Genomic DNA, 26058 nt, shown 5'->3' with positions numbered 1-26058 from the left:
ACAAGACCTTCACATGAATATACAAATAACAGCCAAGATCCCTGTTGAATTGTCTGCTGCTTTGACCATCATAATGAACTGAATACAGAGAATGGTCCTGCTGTCAACAGTTAAGACAGTTGCTTCTTTAGTTCTTTATATGGTTAGTCATCACGTTCAAATCGGAAGGCTGATGAGAAATGACGTAATGAGACCTTGTTAATGTAGTTCTCAAATATCCCTGTAAGTTATTGCATCTGTGTGGTTTGATGGTGTGAAAGTTTAGCTGGCTGAAACAAGTGATATATTTAGAGCTCATTAAATCTCTCATAAAAAAATAAATAAAAAAAAACTTGGTTGATTATTTCTTTAACGTTTTTATCTTTTCAACAAAGGAATGTGTAATGAGAAACATACAGTATTAATGACATAATGATATCAAGAAAATTAGCAGACTTGCCGTATATTCATTTCTACATGCATAAGAATATTTGAGGTCAAATATTTTAATATAAATATTTTAAAAAGGTAAAAGTTTTTTTATTTTAAAAACGGCACAAAAGTATTATAAATATACTAATTATAATAAAATCTAAAATATTTTTAGATGCTGTGCAAGTTATTTTTTATTTTAACTTTAGCCACTTTTTATCAACTCTTTAACTTCACTAGTTTGTTTGGAATGGTCCACTGTCACACTACAGACCATAACAGTTAACCTCCCATATATATTATCCACTCAATTATAAAGTGGAGTCATTTTTCTCTTATTAACACAAAGTATTTTAATATTATGTGGGGGCATCAGACTGCAGAACTAAATAAAATGAACTGTTAAGTAGCTCTAGATTACAAATTAAATGAGTTTTTCTCAGTCGATTTGATCAAAAGTAAGGTCAATGCCCTAGAAACAATTTACACAATGATTTCGACAGACTCTTCATTTAGCTAAACAGTTCAATTTCATTTTATAATGAAGTATTGCATTCTTGTCAGCTAACACATTTATCACCAGCCAGTACTCACAATAAAACTATTAGTGTTCTCTACTGATTACATATTTAGCTGAACACACTGCTTATACTGAAAAAAAGCACATTTATCTAAAGTCTATAATGAAGATGAATTTGTATACTTCTAAAGATGTACTTATATCAAGCCTCATCATTATGTTTGAGCAAAGAATTTCCTCCACATAATACAGTGTTTTCTCAAGCTATAGGTTAAAGAAAAAAAACATTATATATTGATTGATGCTCAATAAATCTCTGCAGGCTATCTCTTGTGCATGGACAAAAAATGACTGCGTCATTAAAGCTGCATGTGAAGAACTCCACCACTGGATCCAGAAATAGAGAATATAGTAGAGGGAGCACCATGTGATACAAAATACGTAATACTGCACAGATAATGATTTGTATGCTTAATTGAGCGGCTCTTTTGTTTCTTTTCCCGCTACTCTATTTACTTCCTCCCTGTGGTTTCCGTCCTCTCTATTAATCTCTTCTCAGTAAAAACCTCTTCTTGTTCTACTCGCTATTTCTCCAGGGTCCTCATTGTTGGTTTGCTCTGGGTTTTCACATGATGACATGTTCATTCATGGAAAAGTCAATTTGGTAAATTGCGTTTCCTGTGTGGTGCATATACTCTTACGTACAATGGCCCTCATTTATCAATCTTGCGTAGAAACGGGCGTATATATTGGCGTAAGATTATGCTTACACTCCTCTCATCGCCTGATTTATGAAGCTGTGCGTACCTTTGAAATTCTGGTGTACGCAATACCTGCCCTTGATAAATGCCGCGGCTGAAAACGATCGTCATTAGAATAACACGCCCCTATATATTCAAGTCTCCGCTCCCCCCACGCCCTCATTTTACGCCATGGACACACGGAAGACGGCAAATTAAAGAGAAACTTCTTTGAAAAAAGAGAAAGCGAAACCAGGGAAGTGGAAAGAAACAAAATTGATTTCTAGATTTTTATTATTAATGACGCTTTTTGTTATTTAGAAGAAGAATGTCGTTATTATTATTTGTATTATTATTATTATTATTATTATTTAAAAGAAGAAGAATGGCATTTTTATTATTTTGTCAGTCTGAATTATTTTTTTGGTCATTGGAAGCCTTTCATTACTAAACCCAGTCCGTGCATACCTGCCGGGCCTAACCCTGGCCTAACCATCGTTTCAAAGAATAGTACAACGGCGAGCGCGTCGAGTATAAACGCCTCGTCCGTTTGGGGAGGTGCGCGCGCAGTCTGCGGAGACTCGCGCTGCGGAGCCAGGCGAAAGTATAAACAAGGCTTGAAACGTCAGGTAAAGCGCACAGGCTCGCAACTTAAGGAATACATATGCCTACAATTCAAATGCTTTGGTAAAGTCACACAAATTAAACATTGAAGTCCATGTTGCACAAAAATAAACACAAAGTTTATAATTACTATGTTGTTGTTTTTTTTACAGTGGGTCATATTATATTATATCTTTTAGTTTGTCAGTGCGTTTTGTGGTGTTAGGAATAGTTTTTTTGCGCATTCCCGCACTCAAAACGTGCGTACACCACCTCCCGAGCTGGCGTAGGATTTGAGCGTGCCGTACGCCAACGTCCATATTGATAAATCTCAAAGTTAACGTGGTTTTGGGTGTACGCCAGGTGTACGCTGGAAATTTGGTGTACGCACTTTTGATAAATGAGGGCCAATGTGATTTCATTTGTCAACATGCTATAGATCAGAGTACATTTCGTGGAGGGAAATATATTTATTATAAATTCTAAATGTAGTTTTGGTAAGCATAAAACACACACAATATATATATATATATATATATATATATATATATATATATATATATATATATATATATATATATATATATATATATATATATATATATATATATATATATATATATATATATATATATATATATATATATATATATATATATATATACTGTATAAACACATTAGTCATAAAACAGCCAGCTAAGGCAGCCAAAATTAAAATATAAGTGAAAAAAAATGATTGGCCTTGTTCTTTAAGGAGAATACAATTACATGTCTGTCTATGAACAAAGCTATAAACCCAGCAGATCAAAACCAATAGCAGCAGCATTTATTTTACTAAGAAAGTTACAAACCCAACAGAAGCAGGAATATAAACAATTTGCCTCTTTTAGGAAATTTACTACCATGACATTCAGCAGACATACTTACCCCAACCAATCAAAGTGAAGCCCCACAGGTATTTCGAGTCAGACAAGAAGGCCATGAAGATGAGACTATGCAGGTACAAGCCCTCCACCAGGATCCAGTAATAGTTTGTAGCCAGGAAATATATGAACAGCAAGACTGTCACTTTACAACCCATCTGAAAAAGAAGAGCGTAGCAAAAAAAGTCAACACCCACACCAAAACATGGCAGTTTCGATTATATCCAGCCAAATGTTTAGTTAATCAGTAAACATACTGGCTGGGAAGCAATACTTCAGCTGTGACAAACTATTTCCTACTCGTGGTTGGAGGCCACCTCAAAAAAAGAGTTGAAAATAGTTCTCTGTTGAGGAAAATAGTCCTAAGTTCAGACTGACATAAGAAAGAAGAGCAAAATGAAGTAAGATGCCTTTGTTCTGTTTCTGTTATGGTACAATCCGTATAATCACACGGGCTTCTTTAGATCAAAGCAAAATTCATCTATAAGACTCTCTAATGTGCTCTTATTTGTTTAAACACTGCATCAATCGTGAACAAAAGGGCAGAAAGAGACTTTTTTTTACTTAATTTAAAGTTTCTGCAGAACACTAAAAAACACCAAAGCATTCTAAAGTAGAATGCTTCAAATTTTGCATGTCAAAACACCTTTGGCTTTCACCTTATGGCCAAAAAAAAAAAAAAAAATCACAGTTTTGTGTTTCACAGAAGAAAGAAAGGGTGAACTGTCAGATTTAAGTCTTCTCTTTTACATTCCGCTTATCGTCATGAATCTTCTTTTAGAATAATTTGCTCACTAACTTCATTTAAGATGACACTGTCAGCATCAAATGACAGAAACACTCTTTAGGACAGTAGAAGTGTGACAAAATGACAACCTTTCACTACAGTCAGGTGACTGGCTGATGCTCTAGATGGAGAGCTGCACTTTAATGAAGCTATTAGCTCACTGCCATGACAGATCTGTGTGGTTAATGGCCAAGAAGCATTTCCAGACCAATGAACTGAATTAAAAGGGATTTCACATCACAATCAAAGCTTAGATGACAGATATTTCTCTCTTATTTTCTAGCCACCCTCAGCCTAGACTCTTCAGCACATCTTGGTATTGTCTCAGGCAACTTCTTGAAGTCATACCAGGAATCTTTTTCAAGGGCTCTCGAAAGATGTATGCTGGGAATAATGATAATTCTGTGGAGATTTTTTTTAGGGAAATCAAAAGAACTGACTTCATTTCTATGGATATTCTCTTTGAATTAACTGATCATGTGATGATTTGACTAGACAATCAGAGAAAATAAGTCTTCTGAACCTTCAAAGTCTTCTGATTTTGATAAAGGGTATAATGTGTTTCAAAAATGTTATATGGAAATTATGTTATAATAAAAAGAATGTTATCATTTTGTTTGTTTGTCATAAAGTATTTGAGTGTTCCGTTTTAACAAGAAAGTAAAGTGTCAAAAACTTTACCAAAAATGTATAAAGCAGAACACAGTGTGTAACACATAACAAAACTGAACAAAAGGAGGAACTAAAATGCAGAGTGATAATGAACTCAAGGGCGAACAGGTGTGCTAATTGAATGAGTGTCATTGGAAACTATTGACAGGCAGGAAATTAGAACAAAGGAAGCATGTGACTGAAGATAAACAAACTAAAAGCCCATGAAAATTAAACTATCTATAACTATAATTTAGGGAGTAATTGATCAAAAGTGACAGTAATGTTACAAAAGATTTCTATTTCAAATAAATCTATTCACCAAAGGATCATGAGAAAATTTACCACTGTTTTCACAAAAATATTAAGTAGCAAATAAGAAACATTTAGTTTTTTTTAGCACCAAATCAGCAAATTAGAATGTGGAACTGAAGATTGCTGTTTATTACACCATTTAACAGTTGTGCTGTGAGAGAAATTTGTTCATCCAGTGCCTTCTGGACATAATCAATAATAATGACTGTGAGGTCAAGATCTTTTGTTTAACGTTTCACATTACTGGGTGCAAAATACACTATATTGCCAAAAGTATTGGGACACCCCTCCAAATCACTGAATTCAGGTGTTCCAATCACTTCCATGGCCACAGATGTATAAAATCAAGCACCTAGGCATGCAGACTGCTTCTTCTCAAAAATTCCCATAAACACACTCCTAAACCTTGTGGAAAGCTGAAGAGTTGAAGCTGTTATAGCTGCAAAGGGTGGGCCGACTCCATATTAAACCCTATGGATCAGGAATGGGATGTCATTAAAGTTCATGTGCATGTAAAGGCAGACATCCCAAAACTTTTGGCAATATAGTGTATATGATTATCATAATGACCCAAAGTGGGTTCTTTCTCGCTTCGAAGCCCTCTAGGACACATTTTGAAGCAAAGTTTTTGAATCATCTTTAATTCTGTGTGTCTGTCTCTTTTGAGAGAAGCATCTAGTTTTAACTGTCTTTTAAATGACTTTTCAATTATTCTCAGCCTTCACTAGCAATTGTATTATAGTTACTGTTAAATTCTCAGTTTGTAAAAAAGCAATTATATTTTGGAATACCGAAATCTGAAAACCTGAAAGAGATTATATTAACATTGGGTGAAGTTAACATTGTTAATGGTGTCAAATTTAAAACGGATATAAGAGCAACTTTTGACATCATCAGTTAAAACAGTGCCATTTCACAAAAGAGTTGTGCCTCTTTGGTTTAGATTTCAGTCAGGGATAAAAGTCTCTTTTTTTGCATCTATGCATAGCTATAGCCTTACACAGTTTATGAGTTAAAGACATAAGAAACATTGCATTTACAGCACATTTAATTATTTAGCAGAAGCTTTTATCCAAAGAGACTTGAGGAGAACAATAGCAATTTATTTAAATAAATAGAAAAAATAGATAGAATAGAAAGTGATAGTGTTAATGGGTCAAGTGCTGATAAAAAATAATGTGTTTTTAGCGGTTTATTGAAAATGGACAAAGACTCAGCAGCTCGGGTTGAGTAGGCAGGTCATTCCGCCTGCAGGGAACAGTTAAAGTAAAAGTCTGTGAAGGTGATTTTGTACCTCTTTGGGATGGCACCACATGTAAGTCTGTGGTGAGTAAGTCTGAAGTAGTAATTTTAGGTACAGGGGTGCAGAGCAAGTGGTTCTTTCAAACATCAGTGCCTTAAATTTGATTAGCTAGCCTACATCATTTGCTTTACTCCATGTCTAGACACGTAATGTCATCATGTAATGTTACATTTACATTGCTTCAAAAATAATACAGCAACAAACATATTTTGTGTAGCTTTGATTTGTTATGACTGTTCCTCATCCTTTAAGACTATTAGTCCAGAAAAAGAAAAAGAAAACAGAATGTCATGAAGGTTGTAGACATAGAGGTGCAGCTTTAATTTAACAGACCTGAGTGGTCACTCAAAACCGGCTCAATCACAGATAAAACGTTAATTTCGATTCGAACGTGACCAAAAGTGGTGATGTGCGAGTGAATGAGTTGTTTACTTAGTCATTTGTCCATCCATTACCAAGTCTGACCCATTTAGGCTGATTTGAAGAACATCTACAACAGGTGAGTGTTAGCAGATGGACAGCGTAATCAGTCAATCACAGAAGCACTGCCTCCTCGTGACTTCTCTCCAAATTTATTCTGTACAAATCTGCAAAAGCAAATCACGCTTTAAAACATACATTCCCAATCCTCAACCACACGATCAATAAAACAAAAGATCAAACCTTGTCTGTGCTGTGAGCAGGTTTCAGATGCACATGAGAAAACCTCATTGGATTTTGAATCTTTAACCTCCCTGTCTTCTCAGCCACTCCCAGACTTTGTGACGAGAATATCTGTCCATCCAAATGTCATTGTATATATAAGGTGGTTGCATACTGGTCCAAAAGAGTCAAAAGTGCCACCCACTATGACATTCTGGTCCCTAGATATGGCTTAGTCCCTTCATTGCAAGTCTATGGGATGTTTAAACTTGATTTATTGCCTAGCAGGTGATAATCATACGTCTGATCACGTAGAAAAGTAATAGAACACCTCTCCTCAACAAGCTGCACATTTTGAGGCATCATTGAACCCAAATGCTGCAGGATGAGTTATGGACTATAGTTTAATAATATCAGGGATTAGGAGTTTGTTGAAATCCCTAACACCAAGTATAATCAATAATAGTGAGGCTTGCAACAGCAACTACTGATCAAATCTTAAGATATGTTTTTAGCTGTGCTTTCACTCCACACTTTTAGTCTGGATATATTGTAGGGTTACAGATATGATTGTTTGATAAGAATGTTGCTCTAAGTCCAACAAAGGGCGCTGATCCTGCAATACACTACCCTTGGGGTCCATAAGATTTAATTTTTAAAGCAGTTAATACTTTTATTCAGCAAAAGTGACAGTAAAACCTTTATGTTACAAAATATATATATTTTCAGAATCTGTTTGGACAAGTGTTTTCAACATTGATAATAATAAGAAATGTTTAGGATTTTAGGATTTTTCTAGTTTTATGATCCTCACTCTACTTAGTATTCTGCATACTGAATATTCATGACATAAAAAGGGTATTTAGCCTGATGTTTGAGTTTACATTTACCACAAATATCCATAAATGTAGCGCAACATTTCTTGACTAATCAAAACACTATCTGTCATAAGTGATTTGGATAAACTATAATTACCGCATATAATGTGCAAAACTAGCTATAATTCCAGTGCTTTTTCCAACATGGGCTCTATATTCTGTCCACACAGAGAGAGATGTAAACAGCTTATGAATGAGAATGAGATGTTGGGTTTAATCAGTGTTACATTTTTTTCAGTTCTCATTTATTCATCCATACGTCGTTCCAAACCTGTATGACTATCTTCACAAAAGTAAATTTTATAGAATATGATAGCTTTGTTTGAGGAACAAAAGTGAAGTCATTCAGTTTAATTCGTACTTCTGCATGTGATGTGGCAAATATGTGAATGCTTAAATGAGATTAGAGAGCTACGGTGGAAAGGAAGATATATCGATCTGTTCCTCACAACGCTATTGTATGGCTTTAAAGATTTAGAATATTGTGCATGAGTCATACAGACTATTATGCATATTTACAGTAAGACGTTTTTACAACTTGGCAGCCCCTGTATGCTTTAAAGGTCACTTTAAATTTTCTTTTTTTAACATTAATATGAGTTCCCCTAGCCTGCCTAAGGTCCCCCAGTGGCTAGAAATGGCGATAGGTGTAAAACAAGCCCTGGGTATCCTGCTCCGCCTTTGAGAAAATGAAAGCTCAGATGGGCCAGTCTGGAATCTTCCCTATGCCATCATACGGGGAAAGGTTACCTCCCCTTTCTCTGCTTTGCCCACCCAGAGAATTTGGCCCGCCCATGAGAAAATGAGCTACGACCGTGCGAGCGCGATATTGGTTTTTCCTCGAGAGACATCATGGCTTGCAAACGAGCGAAGCATGGCAGTTGCTCAGTGTTTGGATGTACAAATGAACACAAAAGTCTTTTTTTAGTTCATTCATGTAATAATGGCAGAGGTCTGACTAATATAGTGGCGCTGGTTAGTGTCTACAGCTGATATCATATCATATATATATATATATATATATATATATATATATATATATATATATATATATACACTCACCTATAGGATTATTAGGAACACCATACTAATACTGTGTTTGACCCCCTTTCGCCTTCAGAACTGCCTTAATTCTACGTGGCATTGATTCAACAAGGTGCTGAAAGCATTCTTTAGAAATGTTGGCCCATATTGATAGGATAGCATCTTGCAGTTGATGGAGATTTGTGGGATGCACATCCAGGGCACGAAGCTCCCGTTCCACCACATCCCAAAGATGCTCTATTGGGTTGAGATCTGGTGACTGTGGGGGCCATTTTAGTACAGTGAACTCATTGTCATGTTCAAGAAACCAATTTGAAACGATTCGAGCTTTGTGACATGGTGCATTATCCTGCTGGAAGTAGCCATCAGAGGATGGGTACATGGTGGTCATAAAGGGTTGGACATGGTCAGAAACAATGCTCAGTGTGCCAATAAAACATCCCCCACACCATTACACCACCACCAGCAGCCTGCACAGTGGTAACAAGGCATGATGGATCCATGCTCTCCTTCTGTTTACGCCAAATTCTGACTCTACCATCTGAATGTCTCAACAGAAATCGAGACTCATCAGACCAGGCAACATTTTTCCAGTCTTCAACTGTCCAATTTTGGTGAGCTCGTGCAAATTGTAGCCTCTTTTTCCTATTTGTAGTGGAGATGAGTGGTACCCGGTGGGGTCTTCTGTTGTTGTAGCCCATCCGCCTCAAGGTTGTGTGTGTTGTGGCTTCACAAATGCTTTGCTGCATACGTCGGTTGTAACGAGTGGTTATTTCAGTCAAAGTTGCTCTTCTATCAGCTTGAATCAGTCGGCCCCTTCTCCTCTGACCTCTAGCATCAACAAGGCATTTTCGCCCACAGGACTGCCGAATACTGGATGTTTTTTCCCTTTTCACAACATTCTTTGTAAACCCTAGAAATGGTTGTGCGTGAAAATAATATTGAGAACAGGCGCGCCCAACTCCCAAATGCGTGAAAATCCCAGTAACTGAGCAGATTGTGAAATACTCAGACCGGCCCGTCTGGCAACAACAACCATGCCACGCTCAAAATTGCTTAAATCACCTTTCTTTCCCATTCTGACATTCAGTTTGGAGTTCAGGAGATTGTCTTGACCAGGACCACACCCCTAAATGAAGTGAAGCAACTGCCATGTGATTGGTTGATTAGATAATTGCATTAATGAGAAATTGAACGGGTGTTCCTAATAATCCTTTAGGTGAGTGTATATATATATACCAACGCATTCTCATCCTTGGGCGTCATATACTGACGCTTTTGACATTTCGTCTACATCGAACGCACATGGCACCCTTTAGCGTCAATATGAGACGCACAGAGCTTTGTTCGGTTATGGGTAGGTTTAGGTCTGGTGTAGGGTTAGGGTTAGACCGCTAGGAGGCGCCTTCTGGCCCATTTCTATCTGCGTCTCATATTGACGCTAAAGGGTGCCATGTGAGTTCGATGTAGACGAAATGTCAAAAGCGTCAATATATGACGCCCTAGGATGAGAACGGGCTGATATATACAGTAGAGATCAAAATTGGAAACACTTGATTATTTTCAGAAATACTTAATCTTCATTGCTTGAAATTTGAAGGAATATTAGCTGTGGGTATACCATTGTTCTACTAGCATTTTTTACAAAATAACCAAGGTCCTTCAACAAAAACCTTTATTTTGTGGAAAACACAGCGATCAATATTATAGAACAATAACCATTGCAGCACAAAATAAAGCATTACAACTAACATTTGAGGATTACAGCAGTCAAAATTTAGTAGGAAGTGTAGAGGCCCTTGCTTTGAATGACCTGAGCACATCTGCGGCCACAGGACATCACTAGATTCTTACACTGCTCTGGTGTGATCTTGGTCCACTCTTCGTCCAGTCTCTTCCACAGTTCGGTAACTGTAGTGGGTTTCTTAGCCATACCTTTGTCGCCAAGGATTTTCCAAAGATTTTCAATCGGGTTTAAATCAGGACTCTGGGCTGGCCATTTCATTATTTCAATTTTCTGAGCTTCAAGGAACTGCTTTACACGTTTTGCAGTGTGACAGGGGGCATTATCTTGCATGAAAATTGCGGGATGATTGGGAGATGCTTGCAGGGAAGGAACCACATGTTGCCGAAGGAGGTTCTGATAAACATTTGCATTCACCCTGCCATGTAACTGTATAATAGGCCCAACTCCTGCTGCAGAAAACATCCCCCAAACCATGTGTCACGATCACTGTCTATGTTATCGTCATCGTCACTCATCTGTTAGTCTTCGTTTGCACTACAGTTCCCAGCATCCTCCTTGTCCCACACCTGCAAGTCTTTCATCATTACCCGCACCTGCCAGTCATCATCGCCTTCGACATTGTCTTCAGCCGTTGTCTCGTTATCTTTTGTGTATTTAGTTCCTGCTTGTTTTCAGTTCATGGTCGGTGATTGTTTGTGTTAGTTCACACCTTGTATATGAATCATTGATTGGATTAAAGCTTCTTGTTATTTTGTTAACCGTTGCATCCATCGTCCTCATTTGAGAACCCAGCGTGACACCATGACACTTCCTCCTCCACCTCTGACTGACTTCTTTACGCACTTTGGGTTCAATCTTTCCCCAGTCCGATGCCGAACATGTTTCCCATTGGACCGAAATAAATTAAACTTACTTTCATCACTAAAGTGAACTTTTGACCAGTTCTCCTCTGTCCACACAACATGCTCCTCCACAAAGGTTAGTCTAGCCTTTTGATTCTTTCTGCTGATGAGAGGCTTGGTCACTGCAGAATTAGCTTTCAGTCTGAATTCTCTTAAAGAGCATCTTGCAGGTTAGAAGACCCAACAAGTCAATGTATAGAAAAATAATGTAGGAACTAGATTTCCTTAAAAAAAAGCTTATAAATACGCTAGAGTGGCTTGTGGAGTCGTTTTTGTGAGAATTTTACTTCCGCATCTGAAAATGGGCGTGACGGGCGTGACGTAGCACGAGGGAGAGCGGTTGATTCAAACAACAGGGAAAAATGGATCGCAATGACATTTCGGACGCTGAGGAAATAGTTGATGGACCACAGCCATACAATTATGAGCCTGCTAGACTGCTAAGAGAGCAGGGACAGGCCAGGATTAATGTTAGACAGAACATATGGGAACTTACAATAACAGAAACTAAGCTTTGATCAGGCGTTTGTCATGCTCATTAATATCCGCCCAGACTAACGTTACGTGATATAACTTAGCGGTTTCTCATCGAGAGACAGAGAGATATTTTCCTGATAGATTTTATGTTCCATAGGTGCTTGTGTGGGAAATGCGAGGCAATGTTTACAGCTGAGGAAAGTCAGTGTTGCAGGGAGGTGGATGCATACTGGGCCTTAGTGGAAAATGCCAAACTTCCATGGTTGCAGTTAGTGTTACTACAGTAAAGCCATGGTGAATGTTGCTGATCTGTGGACACTGGATAGTTTGTTCATTCATTGCACAGTGTTTATTCCTGATTTCCACGTCAGCGCTGTTCGATCCGTTAATAACGGAGAAATGTGAATATTTCTCACTAGATCTCGCAGCGATGTTATTACTTCAGTGGCGAATTCAAATGCTTTATTTACTGGATCTCGCAGTTACAGTGTTGCTTGATCAGGCTCGCGCTGCAAAGCTCCACAAACACAATAATTTACCATGACGATGATAAATTGAAATACAAAAACTACCTGATAACACACTGACTCACGACCGCTCTTACTGAATACCAACCTACTCTGCACTGAGCTGCGGCAGAGCACAGCACACATCTCCCTCTTGTGACGTAAAATGACGCGATGTTGAAAAAAGCGGTTTGTACGAGCAGTCAAAGAAACGCTCACTTTATCTACTAAATTGGTGTCCTTATGTCATTTTAAAACATTTTAAATCCTGCATTATCTTTTCATATGGTATTTTCATACACGGTTATATATTCATTTAGATTTTTTTTTTACCTGCAAGATGCTCTTTAAACGACGAGACACTGTATGCCGAGACAGATCCTTACCGTGTTCATCTCTGAACTGGCAAGCAATTTCAGCTGCAGTGTTGAACCGATTCCCCATTGAAAGTCTCCGCATCGTCCTGTCCTCTCGTGCATTTGTCTTATGAGGACGACCAGTCTTTTTGGGGGACTTGAATGAATGAGTGTCTTCGTAAAGCTTCAACATTCTAGAAATCACAGATTTGGAACGACCAATTTCTGTTGTAATAGCTGAAAGGGTCATCCCTTTGGCCTTCATCTGGACAACCTGGTGTCGTAGGGTTTCAGTCACCTTAGAGCGGCAGTTAAAATTGGAAAGTTAGCTGCCAGTTAAATAGGGTGTGCCAGATAATTAAGGAAATTAGCACCAGGTGCCACATTATCACCAATAACTTGGAGCTATATGAAAGAGTTCTCTAATTTTGACCAGAGTTATTTTTTAATTGTCTCGTTTAAGTTTTACTGCAGTTCAAAATATATTTAACTTATAAAATATGCTAAAAAAACTGCCCTTCTGCTCCTGTTAGGTTAACTTTAATTAGGACTAAGCAGTGACCTTGAAATTTAAGAAATTGTATGCTGTTCTTTAATTTTGATCTCTACTGTAAGTATATATGTACAGTATATGCTCTACAGAAGAAAGAAAGTAAGGTGGTTTTTGAACAACATGAGGGTGATTAAATGATCACAAACTTTTCATTTTTAGGTTAACTATCACTTTAATGTTCTCTACTGTTCTTACTTTCCCCCAAAGGAGTGCAACAACCCAGTGAAAGGAGCTGCTATTCTGAGTATGGACAATAACAGATGTTATTGTCAAGCCACATGAAAGTGCCAGAAACTAAGGGTAACCTTGAGAGCTTCAGTGCTTCTGACAGATGATCAAAGAGGCTCTGGAGGAAAGCAAGGTGCAGATTATGTTGTCAAAACACCTGGAGGATCTGAACAGCTCACCTGAATGCCTGAAATTTTTGTTCTGTCTTTTAAAATGTCCTAAAAATGTTTTACTGAAACAGCACTATTGACTGTGTAACTCTCTTCAGATCTCTTGATATAATCTATCATCTTACATCACAAAAAAACTACGGTCCAATTTGGTTTAGAAGTAAATTGACTTCTATTCTTGTTGTATGACGCAGATTCCAATTATTATTAATAATGGAAAATACTGTGCAGCCATTAAGTGCAGCCATTCCTTCAGTTCACACAATACTGAGAAAGGCAAAATGGGTTGAAAATAATCATATTAGCCTCGGTCATAGAGTTAACTCAAGACTAATAAATGACAAAAATAACTAAAATTATAAAATGATAATGCAATATCCAAAGACTCTATGAGTCACTCTAATTCCTCCCACAATAGGCCTACAGTATCATAATTTTGTACCAAGCATACACATTAGCTTACCAATAGCGATGTGCGAGACTATTCGACTAGTATGGCAAGCAGTTTAGCTTGAAATATACCCTGCTTTATTCATCGTAATTGCATTTTTACAAGTAAGAATTAAATTAGAGAGCTCTCTAATTCAGTTTTTACTATTAAAAATTATTATTATTAAAGAGCTCTCTAACTGTAATGGGCTACGCACAAGCGTCGCGACGAACTTTGGCATAGCCTATCAGTTTCCGGTTTACGACTGTCTCGGCATCCGCTATAAACAAACAAGATGAGTGCTGCTGTTGTACGAAATAAAGAGATATAATGTGCGTGACACATCTAAGTTTCTAAGAACTGTAGGTGGATCTAACGGCCGTTTCACACATTCTCCGTGTGCAGTGTGTGTACGGTGCAGGAACAGCACGCGCTATAGGGCTTCACATATGATGCGTTTGCAGTGAATAACTGATTCACGGCAGTACCACAAACACTTACTACTTTTATTTAAAATCCAGAAGTTACCCTGCAACTTTTATTTTAAAAAGTTTTGTCAGCATTGCGATTCTCTTTGTACACATATACACTCTTTAATGGACGCATGCACGTTTAAGCACAATTTAAACAACGTAGGGCTATTATTCCATGCATTAGCCTACTTATATTTGCTCAAGCAAGTGGCCAAATATTTAACTGTAAATTGACAAAAACAGACGACTCTCATGTCTTTTCTTTTCCATTTAAATTTTAATAAAACAAGTCTTGCATGTAACAAAGAACTTGTTTTTCGAGTTCTTTGTTACATGCAAGACGAGTGTTGTTCATTATGTCGCCTTCTTGAAGTAAATTGCAGTTTACCTTGCTTTACCCCGGTCCTCTAAAAGTAAAAAGATGACTGTGAAAAATAATAGTAGGCCTATATAATTAAATGCATTCATGGTGAGATTACTACATTTTATTTAATTAAACGCATTCATGGTGAAATTACTACATTTTCAGGTCAATCTTTGTTCATTTTGACCACAAAACATGCACTGTCACTTTAGTTCAGCGTTTGCAGCACAGCAAAAATAGACTCTCTGCACTTCTATATGCTGTATACTTGCCGCACCTGGAACGGATCGACGGACTGCAACCGCTTGCAGTGTGAAAGCTCTAACCTGTTAACATGGGTACGTATAAGGAGCACTGCTGTGTGCCACTTTGCTCTGCTTCAAGTCGCTAACAGCCATTTGAGCTTCAATTTCGCAGCACGAAATAGACATTTTGGGTGACGCGCAAGTAGACCGGAAACAGATATGCCGACTTCTGGCGTCAGCGGAAGTTCGTTACTACGCTTGTGCACAGAGGCTAATTGTTCCAAGTAAGAATTGAATTGAGCTCTCTAATGTAATTCTTACTAGTAAAAATGCAATCATGACGAGTCAGTACTGCCAATAATAATAATAATAAATATTATTATTATTATTATTATTATTATTATTATTATGCCTTGCATACCTAAATAAAAGCTGGCCTGAAAAAATATGAAAACCCAAATGTGAGCCTGGTGTTTACTTTGAGAAGTCCTCACAAAGATCCTTGATATGATGCAGAAAGCATATATACATGAATATCAGTCACGTGACCTCTTACATCATCCGCTCTTTTTCCAACTGATTGCCGCCATCTTGAGTACCTACCGAGTACTGGTACTGACAAGCATTAACTAGCTAGCTTGCTACTATTTACAGCTTCGTATGGATACAGTAAATGGCTACGAAAGACAACATTTCACACCTCGACTGACATGAAAAGAAAAGCTACTTTCAAAAAATAATATCGTTAGGGTGTGATCCCTATGCGATACCAGATGCGTACTTCCAGCCTCTGTCCGCTGCTATTTAAATGGTCCAGAGGCAGAACTTTTGCCAAACGTGTCAGAGGTTCTGGGTTCTAAACCGCACTCATATAGTTTTTTTTTTCTTATCAAAATCGATTATGTTTATCAGTGGTTGTATATCAGGCAGGGACACGTTTGTGTGCAGTTTGTTTTGTAATTGTAAAATACAAAAATTGTATCTTTTGTAATTAATTTTGTAAAGTCTCTCCACATTGAAGCGCTTCCGAGTGAAGACTGAGCTAGCCACAAACAAACACAGTATCAGCACCACTGATCGCAGCGGCAACGAGCACTTTGATCACTTGATTTCAGAAACAACACATTTAAGCGCTAGATCGCCTCTTATTTAACAAACAAGCGAAATGAATGCTCTGCTAGTTAACCGGAGATGTTTTGTTTATTTGTATTGGTACATTCATGCCGCGAGATGTTTCAAAAGTGGTTGGGACATGTCCCACCAGCAAATTACTTACAAGTCTTTCTTCATCCTGAGGTAGCCTGTAAAAGGATATTTTGGGGTCTCTTTTTTTGTTGTTGCACCCCACCGCACAACATATTGAAGGCATAGCTAGCTAGTTCCTTTGCGACTGACGTGAATCAGGTACTCAAGATGGCGGCAGACAAGTTTTAGAAGTGAGTGACGTCAGTGAGGAGACGTTGGTGACATCATCTGATATTCATCTATACAGAGCAAATCTTTGCCAATAATTGGTTCTACTGCCATACTGGTCCACTGAAGAAAATGGAAGGGCAGGAAATTTCCTGCATGTTCCTTTAAATGAGAAATTTGCCAGAGTAATAGCCACATATTGATGTGAGCATTTTGGCTCACTGACCTATAGAAACACAACACATACTGTACAACAAAATGGATCAAAGCAAAGCAGTTGTGCCTTTTAATCTCTAAAGACAGAGTAGCTGCAACGCTTATGTTGTAAACAATGGATGCTAAACGACTGGTCGCAAAATCCTCCCTCAGATGTTGCCTCCATCGTACTTATCTCCTGCAATGCAGCTGTTTGAAGAAAAAGCTGAGGGCGCAGTCATTGAGTCTCCAGTATTGCCCGCAATGGGATACAGTTCGAGTCTGAGCGTAGGTGGGAATGAATAATCATTTCCCACCCAAAAGACAGCAAATGGGGACAAGTGAGTTTTTTTACCTCTTTGCATGGATTGTTGAGGATGGCCATGTGGTGGGCGTAGAGTAATAAAAAACACTCAGACATGTTGTGTATGAGGTGGAGATTGGGGATAGAATAAAACAAAAGTCCTCCAGTTGGAGTATGACACACTGTACAGGATGAGACTGAGCACTTATAACTTCTTGCAATCCAATAACATACTTCTAGCATTGGCATTTCTTCCAAAAAATTCAGTGTCAAGACTTAAAATATGTATTCTCCACCATAATCAGAACTGAAGTCAAACCTCACCAAGATGTCATTTCATTCAGACCCAACTTGACCCTTTTCAGTTTCTGCTCTACTAGGCTTGTTTAACACTTCACTGTGCCTCTATGCAGTGTTCAAGCTGTTATGGATGACATTCTACAATGATTTATGCTTCTGGTCATTCAAGAGTTACTAATTCAAATGGCACATTTTGCACACAGCATGATACGTACAGTATGTACCTGGAACAGAGAGCAGATCATTTAGAAGAGTCTTGTCAATCTATCTATCTATCTATCTATCTATCTATCTATCTATCTATCTATCTATCTATCTATCTATCTATCCATCTATCCATCTATCCATCTATCCATCTATCTATCTATCTATCTATCTATCTATCTATCTATCTATCTATCTATCTATATTCAAATTTGTCACAGCTGATGGAATATGTGAAAAGGTTAAATGAATATGCAGGGTTACTTATAAATTAATATTAGAATAAAAGCTGAAACAATATATAATTTTAAATATAATTTAAATTTAATAACATAAAATATATTTTTAAACAATATCACCCAGCCCTAATATAATATAAATATTGATTGCATAATCTAAAATCTAGCCACATGAGTTACTTGATAAATATTTGCTAAAATACTCATGATGCATGAAAGAGTCAGATAGCGTTTGACTCACATACTGTGAAGTGTCCACTGGTGCCATATCCACAGTATTAGTGAAGTTATTCATGAGCACAGCATCAAATTCCTGCAGCCCGGTACCAGTGTGCACCACGTGATCCTTCACAAAGATGCTGACTGCACGCAGCATGAAGGAAACAAACAGGTGCATGTGAATGTAGTTCCTAGTGCAGTGGAGACGTCTGAGGACACACAGAAATACATATGAGGTTTGTTAGGGCAGGCAGAGAATAGAAAAGATGGTAGACCTCAGAGCTAATGTGCATTCAGGGAAATGAGGAAAAGGAAAGTTTACATCAAAGGGATAGTTCACCCAAAAATTTAATTTCTGTCATTAATTACTCACCCTCATGTCGTTCCAAACCCGTAAGACCTTCGTCCTAATAGTCCATATGACTAGTACAGTCTTTCTTCAGTTGAAAAGAAATTAAGGTTTTTGAGGAAAACATTCCAGGATTTTTCTACACAGAATGGACTTCAATTGCAACCAACTATACCAATGTTCAAAGAAGGTTCAAATGTCCGTCTCAATGCAGCTTCAAAGTTTCTACATTGCCTCTACATTTTTCAAAGTCATTTTCTAAAAAAAAAAAGAAAAAAATTACATACTTTTTAACCACAAATGCTCGTCGTGTACCACCTCTGAGATGTGCCACGCATTGCGTCATCATGTGGGATCATGTAGAGACTTTGAAGCTGCACTGAGACGGACATTTGAACCTTCTTTGAACATTGGTATAGTTGGTTGACATTGATGTCCATTCTGTGTAGAAAAATCCTGGAATGTTTTCCTCAAAAACCTTAATTTCTTTTCGACTGAAGAAAGAAAGACATGGATATCTTGGATGACATCGGGGTGAGTAAATTATCAGCAAAACATTTTTTGAAAGTGAACTAATCCTTTAATGTTATGAAGCGACGAGAATACTTATTGTGCGCACCAAACTAAAATAACGGCTTTATTCAACAATTTCTTCTTTTCCATATCAGTCTCTGACACAGGTCATGTTGTAAACAGTGCAGTGCTTCCATGCTCTTCGTCAGAATGCTGGCTTAGCACTGACCGGCTCCTGCGTCAGCATCAAACGCATGCATCGTGGTGCTCACGTGAACAGCGGAAGAGAAGAAATTGTTGAATAAATTCTTTTTTTTTCGCACAAAAAGTATTTTCGTCGCTTCATAACATTAAGGTTGAACTACTGTAGTCACATGGACTATTTTAATCTTTTTAAAATAGATTTTAATCTTTTTAATCTTTACTATCTTTCTGGGCCTTGAAAGTGGCAATAACGTTGCTGTCTATATATATATATATATATATATATATATATATATATATATATATATATAGTGACAGGGGCTATATATCACTATATACTACACTCTATCACTATATATTGAACCTTCTGTTTCCCAGAAAGACCTGATCCTGATGCAATTCTGTGAAAACTGCACACTGGGAGATACTTTATTACAACACTGGTCTAACTGTAATGCACTGGAAATGGCAACAAATAAATTAATGAAAAGGATTATAATGGAGGCAGATAATAATCTACCTGTATAATAATCTCCATGTCATCATGCATATAAACAATTAAGCTAAAGCAAGACAGAGGAAAAAAAATGCATTTCCCAGATCACACTACATTCATCATCAAAAGTGTAACTGCAAGCTAGCACTGTCCAGCATAGTTTTGCAATGTTACATTGCCATCTGTGCTATAAAGGTGCTCTAAGCGATGTTGGGTGACGTCACTTCTTGTTGACGTTCGAAGTTTTGTTAACAAAATAGAGGCTAGGTCGACCCTCCCTCCTCCTCATCCCCCTCTGACCGCGTTTTTTTACAGTGTGTTCAGGGGACAGGCAGCTTGCGGATAGTGAGGAGATGTTTGCTGTATGTGACAAAAAATGTTTTGGCCTAAAAAACACGTGACATCGTTTAGAACACCTTTAATATTGACATTTTGTACCAAGCACTTCCTTTACTGAGTGAATAGTATTGGCACGTCTCAGCTAACTGCACGTTCTTACTGAACGAGCTACTAATGGAGCAAGGAGAACAGAGAGAAAGAAAACTACACGGTAGCACTGATTCACAAGCCTAGAAATCTAGACGCACCCTAGCGGCAGCAAATTTTATTTTGCAGCAAAGTGTCGTCTAGCAACTCTCCGTTGGCTTTCAAGCTGGAAAAACCAAAGTCTAGTCAGGCCAATCACATCGTGTATAGAGTCGGGGGCGGGCTTAACATAAAGACGGCAGAGTTGTGACGTTTCCGCGTGAATTCTCTGCTACTTGAAAACAAAGAAGATGGCTGATGTTGCAGGCGAACAGCAGTCTTTCGGATCTGCTTTGGCAACGACTGTATGACTTGGAGTTAAGCTTGTCTTTGAGAAAAGAACAAAGAACGGCACTGAAGACATTCTTAAAAAAGGAAGATGTGTTTGGAGTTTTGCCGAAAAGTTTAATCTATCAACTAGCTCCGCTGGTGGGAAAACACTCTGGTTGGTTGTAGCGCTATCCTATTGCGTGCAGAGGGAATTTGAAAGACAACCATTAATCCGGCCCCTCGGATTGAGCCCTGCCAATGGTGTGTTCCCAGACCCAACATCTTGGTGTGGGTCTGGCTTGTCAGGCTACTGATTCACATTTGTGCAATACCAGTCCGATAGAAATAGAAATACGGTATTAGGCATGGCTGGACTGGCCATTGGGCATACCGGGCATTTGCCCGGTGGGTCGACGTGCTTTTTGGGGCGATACATCTCATACTCATACTCATACTTTTTTTTTTTTTTTTTTTTTTTACGGCCCCTAAAATTTGTACATCGGCGGCCCATTCGTTTTGTTTTGTTTTGATTTGCTTAATTGGCGGCGCTGGGTTTGTGCCGGTGTAATGCATTGGTCAAAGTCAGTGTTAGGTTTTTTTTTCTGACAGACCAGCCCATGAAACACGTAGCCTAGATCAGCGGCCCATTGGCTCTTTTCTTGATTAACACTGGGCTGGCCCAATCACAACTTTAAACGAGTGAGCGAGCGTGCAGCAGTGTCAGTGTGTATCTGTCAAAATAGATGGAGAAGAAACGCAAGGAATGTGCAGATAAATAGCATGAAAAAAATAGAACCAGGCCCTTAAAGCAGACACTGTAAACTGTGTCAAAATATATGTTCTCTGACCTTCATCAGCTCCTGTGGCAGATGATAATAGTGAGGACGGAGGATCAGGAGAGAGATGAGAGAGTGTAGAGTCCGCGGTAAGCAGAACTACTTTCAAAACACTTAGGCCATGTCATGAGTGTAGATTATTTCCACATCTGCATAGTTGACGATTACCGCAATTCACTAGAAATTTAATGAGAGGCTTTTGTAAACCATGTTTTCCGCCAAAATAAAAGCTTGATGCAGTTTGCGTCAAAATAAAAGATCATGTGCTTATCTCTTTCAAGTATAAAAATTGGTACAACACTAATTGTGAAAGTTTCCTTTATTTTTTAGTGCATTTGTTTTGCAAAATATGGCCATTACTGTCATTGGATTAATATTATATCTATTATTATGTAGTAGGTGTAATGTAGACACTGTAACTAAAAGAGGTTTGAATTTTTCTTTGTTTAATTTGCACACTGAATATGGGTTGGAGCTTTTAATTTTGAACTCTCAAAGTGCACCCGATTGATGAATTTAACATTAAAATGCACAAAATTTTCTCACGGGGGGGGCATTCCCCCGAAACCCCCTAGAAGGACCGAGATCCCACCACCATAGTTTTAACAAAAATCCTGTAAGAAACACTTGTATTGCTATGCCAGAGCCGCTTAAAGCTTGTTTTAGGATTCACCACTGTGGAGTATAGTTCAACTGTATTAATAAATATCAAATTTTTACTTATTTCATCTGTTAACTCTCACTTGTTCCTATACTCACTAATTACATGGCATTAGTGGTTTTAATGAATAGGAGTTGGTATGCATATAATTAAGGGCGTGCAAAGATGGGTGGTGTTTATGATCATATAGTGGGCTGGTCTGGGCAAAAATGCCCGGGCCGATTTTTTGTCCCAGTCCAGCCCTGGTATTAGGTATAACAAAAAACTATTTAAAGCATCAGTTCAACTGTTTTTCATGCAGTTTATGAGATGAAGTACAAACAGTCAGTCAGTTACTTACCTAAAGTATCCAATAATAAAGATGGCCACTAGAAGAGAGCTGAAGGAAACTGCATAGCCTACTGTGTACATGATGTGCAGCCGTTCAAAAAAGACCTGCTGTGGGGTTAAAGAGGTGGTGCGTCAAGCCACCTATAAAGTGATCTCGGTCCATTGAAGACAACTGATGGTAATGTAGCTTACTCTCTTTTTGTTGGGCTCTGGGGATTTGATGCACTCGGTGTAGTTCACCCAGGTCTTGTTTGAACTCTCTGCAAGCACCCAGGAACCATTAGAGTCACACCTCCTGTAGGCATGTCCTGAAAGATTGACAAAGACTTTACTGGCTATGTTATGTATGCTGCCTATTATTATTATTATTATTATTATTATTATTATTATTATTTAAACAGTATGCGAAACAGTACACATTATACATCAATAAAAAATTAAAACAGTGGTAAATGATAGTATATTAGAATGTCGGTAACCAAACAGTTCATGGGCTCCACTGACTTCCATAGTGTGGAAAAGAAATACTATGGAAGTCAATGGGGTCCATGTTCTGTTTTTTTCATACTATGGAAGTCAATGGAGCCCCTCAACGGTTTGGTTACCCATATTCTACAAAATATCTTCTTTCGTGTTCAGCAAAAGACAGAAATTCATACAGATTTGGAACAACTTGAAGGTGAGTAAATGATGACAGAATTTTTTGGTCATATGCAGTGGAAATCTGTCATATAGGCTACATAAAATTATAATGAAAACACTATTGTAAAAGAATGTTGAGTATTAATTGTACACCCATGTTTCAGCACGTTGTTACATGATAAGCACATGGATACACCTTCATGACTATTAGTTATTTTGTGCATTCGCTGCCTTTTGCTTTGTGCAATTTTAAGTTGTAATATGTTTATTTTGATTAGATTTATATATATGATTTATTTATCTTATATTGGATGTGTTTGGTTAAGTTAATTAACGCGGTAGTAAAGCACTCATCTTTAACTTCAGCGCACATGACTCAAACAGCAATGCACATGACTCAAACAGCAATGCACGACATTCGTAACTACAAAAAAAAAACGAAGCAGAGAGAGAGAAAAATGTTTCAAACCTGCATGGTTGAAGTCATAGATGTAAGTTGGGCAGAGGGTCTTGGTCAGAGCTCCAGGGAAGCCTTGCGGCCAACAGATCAGACCATCCCACTCTGGGACACATGCACCAACTGAGAATAGAACAGTTTCAGAGCAGAGATGTCAATTCACTGATGTCAGTTCAGATATGACCAGTGAAATTATCCAATCTTGCACCATAACGTGATACCGTATGAAAGTTTTGCACATTTTCATTCTTTCCAAACCATTAAAGTAAGATATTTTCATATATATAAACATGAAATGATCTGTAACACAGTCATACATCCTTTACCGTCACCAAATTAATTATATATGCTTTCCATTATCTGTAAGAAATATCACTCATGGTATCAACTAAATACCTATGGGTGATGTTTTGTGTTGTGTGGATATTGGATTATATCCAACTGGCATGACCTAACATGAGCGCCCACGGGGTAACCCACACTGACACATCATGAAGAGGCAACAAGTGTGCTTGTCCAAGAAATTATGTATGCGTGTATAATAAGTACGTATGTGTGTTTAATAAAATTGTAAATTCTGAACTTGGTTAATGTACTTACATTTTTTGCTAAAACAATTATACAATTTATAACGGTAAAAATGACTGTAATGATTTCTGTTGAAATAAAAACATGCTGATGAAAAACAATGCAATTAACGCCAGGCAGTTGATGAGTAAAGATGTTCAATAAATCACCGGTGGATTCAACAGAGTCAGTCCAGCAACCACAGATTTCTTATAACATCAGACCACAGAAGCAATGAAGCTTTAAGTTTGAAAACATTAGACCATGAAGTGCTTTCAAGTCTTGAGCTAGTCATGAAACACTAATTTACTATCCATTTTACTTTAATGTGACATTTCCAAGTGAAACAGGAAACGATGTAGGACTGGACTTAATTTCTCTGGTATTTTCAAACTGCTGTTGTTACAGTATAAAGCTGGGATCACATTAGCAAAATTAATTGCCAAAAAAGGTCTATTGTCAATAGTGTTGCAATGAACAGTATAAAGCACAGCTCACACAAAAGTCACTTTCAAACCAAGCAGCTTTCTCTTGGTCAGTCTACTGACATGGCCAACGTTCCGAAATATGCTTTGGGAAATATTTCGCCCTCAAACGAAATTAATGATCGCATGGATTCTTATTGAAATGACGCAAAAATTCCTACTGAAATTTTTCACCTAAGAAAACAACTGTAAATTTGACCATACATTAAGCTAATATAATTTAATGATGAGATGACAGCTTTGAAACTTGGAAGGATGAGGAGCATGTTAAAACATTATTATTAACAACAAAGGTCTTTATTCATGCCAAAAAAAAAAAAGAAAAGAAATCCTAGTTTACTGTTTAATCATGTTAAAAAATAATGTACTTCCACTCAAAATGGCATAAATTAAAAGATACATTTTAATTTGTCCCTCTCTTTAGAAAAATGTAAACCAATAAATTGTACCAGACTGTATTAAGTATATAAGGTCAGTTTGATTTTATGTTGACTTTTGTTGGCAAAAGTAAGTTCAGGAACCAAAAGAACAATATAAAATCGCAATTACGCTAAACACTTCTCCTACTGAAAATTGGCTGTAATCAACTTCTCACGTGCCAGTTGAGAACTAAATATGCTGCACCCACATCCTTTGCACACTATTTCCTTCTACATAATTGTTGTTTTCTCCCCGAATTACGTAAAACACTATAACCCACAACATTAACATGAAAGGGAAATGGGAGTGAGCCAAGTTGTATTATTGAGTTGCCAGGTCACTACGATAAAATGGCCAGGAAGGCCATTTTACAATGAGTCATCTCCAACAGAGCTTGTTTTTTCCTCTTCACATGTTCTGCCTTTTCACCTGTGTTAATAATGAAGCCAAATGAAACAGCAAACTGTGCAGTGAGTTTCGCCTAACAAAGGTCCTGAAGGAGTCAAATTAGCTGTCTGATTCAGTTTATTTCATTTACCTTTGCATGCTTCATTTAAGTGAGTGAGCTGACTCAAGTTTTATATAAAACATGTTTTGGCAGAAGTGATGATGGTCATTCTTTTGTTTAATTTGTTACTATTTCTAGGTGAAATTGTGTGGTGCACAACAACATTAATGTGGAGAACTGCACTTAAAGTCACCCTAACATCAAAATTGACAATTCTTGTTTTTTTATGGAATATTGCAGTAAACTATTCAGTGCACGTCATTATTTTGTTTAAATTCATGTCCCCACGTCAAAATGATTTCCAACAACATCTATTCTCTGATGACGTGTTTACTGAAGCTTACTCACGGCAATAGCAAACAACAACCATCCTATCAAATCAATTCCCAATGAACAAAATCAAGTCCCGCCCTATATTTTTTCTTGTTTGTAGAGCCATTTCACACAGATATACGTCACAATATGGAAAAAAAGTTTAACTTAGATATACGTCACAATAGGGAAAAAAGTTTCACTCAGATATACAGTACGTCACAATAGGGGGAAAAAAAGACTATCGCACCTTATGCCATTTCATGCTGACTTAAAGGAACACTCCGACTTTTTGGGACTTGAGCTTATTCACAGTATCCCCCAGAGTTAGATAAGTCCAT

The 26058-nt window shown here is 37.6% G+C and overlaps 1 protein-coding gene across 1 annotated transcript in view; it reads right to left on the bottom strand.

Annotated features, from left to right (window-relative positions):
* The window catches only part of pth2ra (parathyroid hormone 2 receptor a), a gene marked incomplete at its 3' end in the record, with an annotated part of 55537 nt that overhangs the window by 21844 nt on the left and 7635 nt on the right, over nt 1-26058 (bottom strand). Inside the window, exons 3-7 of the mRNA XM_081367969.1 lie at nt 23438-23548; nt 22519-22634; nt 22337-22434; nt 18165-18351; nt 3202-3355 (exon numbers count right to left, since the gene is read on the bottom strand). Coding sequence (XP_081224095.1) covers nt 3202-3355; nt 18165-18351; nt 22337-22434; nt 22519-22634; nt 23438-23548 — 666 coding nt within the window. The remainder of the gene's footprint in view (nt 1-3201; nt 3356-18164; nt 18352-22336; nt 22435-22518; nt 22635-23437; nt 23549-26058) is intronic.

Source organism: Scardinius erythrophthalmus, assembly GCF_964197995.2.
Source record: "Scardinius erythrophthalmus genome assembly, chromosome: 6".
NCBI lineage: Eukaryota > Metazoa > Chordata > Actinopteri > Cypriniformes > Leuciscidae > Scardinius > Scardinius erythrophthalmus.
This window is presented reverse-complemented; position numbering and strand designations above follow the sequence as displayed.